Source organism: Fulmarus glacialis, unplaced genomic scaffold (genome assembly GCF_000690835.1).
Source record: "Fulmarus glacialis isolate BGI_N327 unplaced genomic scaffold, ASM69083v1 scaffold23705, whole genome shotgun sequence".
NCBI lineage: Eukaryota > Metazoa > Chordata > Aves > Procellariiformes > Procellariidae > Fulmarus > Fulmarus glacialis.
In genome coordinates, this window is record NW_009213964.1 from 1 (window position 1) to 2,058 (window position 2,058).

The 2,058-nt window shown below is 57.7% G+C and overlaps 1 protein-coding gene across 1 annotated transcript; it reads right to left on the reverse strand.

The window, feature by feature from the left end:
- Positions 1 to 991: 991 nt before the first annotated feature.
- Positions 992 to 1,798, reverse strand: HYLS1 (hydrolethalus syndrome 1). Its single transcript, XM_009578391.1, has one exon. The coding sequence runs from the start codon at positions 1,796 to 1,798 to the stop codon at positions 992 to 994; it is 807 nt and encodes a 268-aa protein (XP_009576686.1).
- Between the last annotated feature and the right edge of the window lie 260 nt (positions 1,799 to 2,058).

Below are 2,058 nucleotides of genomic sequence, written 5' to 3' on the forward strand. Positions count from 1 at the left end.
GGGTGGTGGGGGTCCTTGGGGTGCTGCAGACAGGGACCCCGTAGGGCGGGGAGGGTCCCCTGATGCAGACAGCACCCTATAGGGTGCAAGCACTGGTCCCCATAGGGTTTTGGGGAGGGTCCCTGGGGTGCTGGAGGAGCAGGAACCCCATAGGGGTCCTTGGGGTGCCACAACCTCCCCAATGTGGGGTGACAGCAGGGTCCCCAAGCCGGGGGGACACACGTGTCCCCTCCCCAGCCCTACCGCTCCGGGCCGCAGCCGTCACCTGCTTCTCGTCATTCCCTTTTCCCGACGAGGTTTTGGGGGCCTTTTCCGGGGGGGCCGAGCAGCCGGAGGCCCCCCAGCCGCTCTCCCCGCCGCGGCTTCCAGGCCTTTTCCTGCGCAAGAGCCGCCAAATTGTTAGTCCATCCCGATACCTGGAGAAAAATAATAATAATATCTTCACCTCATCCTAAAGCTCATTTATTTTAAAAATGAGGTAAAATAAGGCGAGGGGAGCCAGGAGTTTGGTGGTGCAAGGATAAATCTAGAATAGTAGACATTGACCGAGGCATTAATTAACCCACAGAACTATAACAAACCTTTCCACGCTTTATTAAAGAAGATATTGCCGAGACGCCGTAAATAAAACCGCCTGAATAGCTCGCACAACAATCCAGGGGCAGTTACGTGCCGAAAATCGCCAGGCTCGTTACAGTCTTCTGCTATTATCCTGATATTCGGAAAGTCTGGCAGGCCGTGTGGTTTTTCGGTGCTTGCTCCCCGTACCTCCGAATCTTAACTCGGAAAAAAGCTTTGCGCGATGCCGGGGGGAAGCAGGGATCTTTCACCCGGCCCGTTTAACAACCCCAGGTGCTGGGTGAAGTTTTAAAACCAGAATTTAACCCGCTTGAAATGCAAAAAGGGGATTTTCCGAATTATCAAGGACTTTGAGGAGGAAAAAAAGGGTAGAGCATCACGTGGGCGGTGAAGAGATCGGGGCTTTGGGGAACTAGGAGGAGGTGTGTTTTCTGGGGAGGAGGCCGTTGGCCAGGTCCCAGCGCACCTCCCAGCGCAGGGCAGCTCTCTTTTTTTCGGTCGGCACGGCGTAAGCGTTGGGGACGTAGAGGTGCTGCGGCCTGCTGGGGAGCTCGGCCTTGCAGAGCATCTGCTCCCGGATGCCCCAGCGAAGTTCTTGCCGCTGATCCTCCCCCGGGATTGGGAATTTCTCCCATTCTCGTTTATATTCAAAATATTTGGCCACTCGGTCGATTTTCCCCCGGTTACGGCCCAGCGGCTCAAAGCGTGGAGGAATGAAGGATTTGGGTTGTCCCGCCGCAGCGGCATACTGAGAAGCGGGAGAGCTCCGGCTCCCAAAATCCCCGAGGAGAAAGGGGGGACTGTCCCCACGGGGCCAGCGGTAAGGGGATTCATCGAGGGAGCTGCTGCTCGTCTCCATTTCCCCCTCGGAGATGCTGTCTTCCGGACCAGTCCTTCGCTGAAGCATTTTCTGCCTCAGGCTCCAAACCTCGGCCTCGCTCTCCGGCTCGCTGGTCACCGACTCGTCGGAGACCTCTACTCCTCCGTCGGGTCTGTGCCTCAGCACTTTCCTTTTCAGCACCAACCTCCTGGTTCCCCTCCGATCCTCGGAAAACGTCGGAAGGGCTGGCTGCACCCCCAAAACGAGGGAGGCCTCGGCGTAGGGATCGTTGCGGGGACGTGCCCGCTCCTCTCTGCCTCCTTGCCGGGCGTACAGCCGGCTCGGGGCCAGCGCGGCCGCCAGCTGCTCCTCATCCTCCGGTCCCATCATCTCCTCCATGGTTTCTGCCGAGTTGGGTGGATCCTGCAAAAATAAGCCACAGTTAATTTCTGGCAGCACGTTTGAGCTGGCTAAAGACGTGAAGGGGCTCCAATTCTCAACTTCTTGGGTTCACGGGTGTTGATTTAGGTTGCAGTTAATCAGACGGGGGTCTGGGAGCGCTGCTAGACCTCCTGCCGCCAGCAGAAGGCTCTTTCCGAACAGCAAATGGAAACGCAGCGCAGCTACAGAGCCCCGAAGCCCCTTCTGATGCAGCCCCT

What these genes read in the sequence shown, in the direction of transcription:
- HYLS1 (XM_009578391.1), bottom strand. Translation starts at nt 1,798, where the DNA reads ATGGAGGAGATGATGGGACCGGAGGATGAGGAGCAGCTGGCGGCCGCG.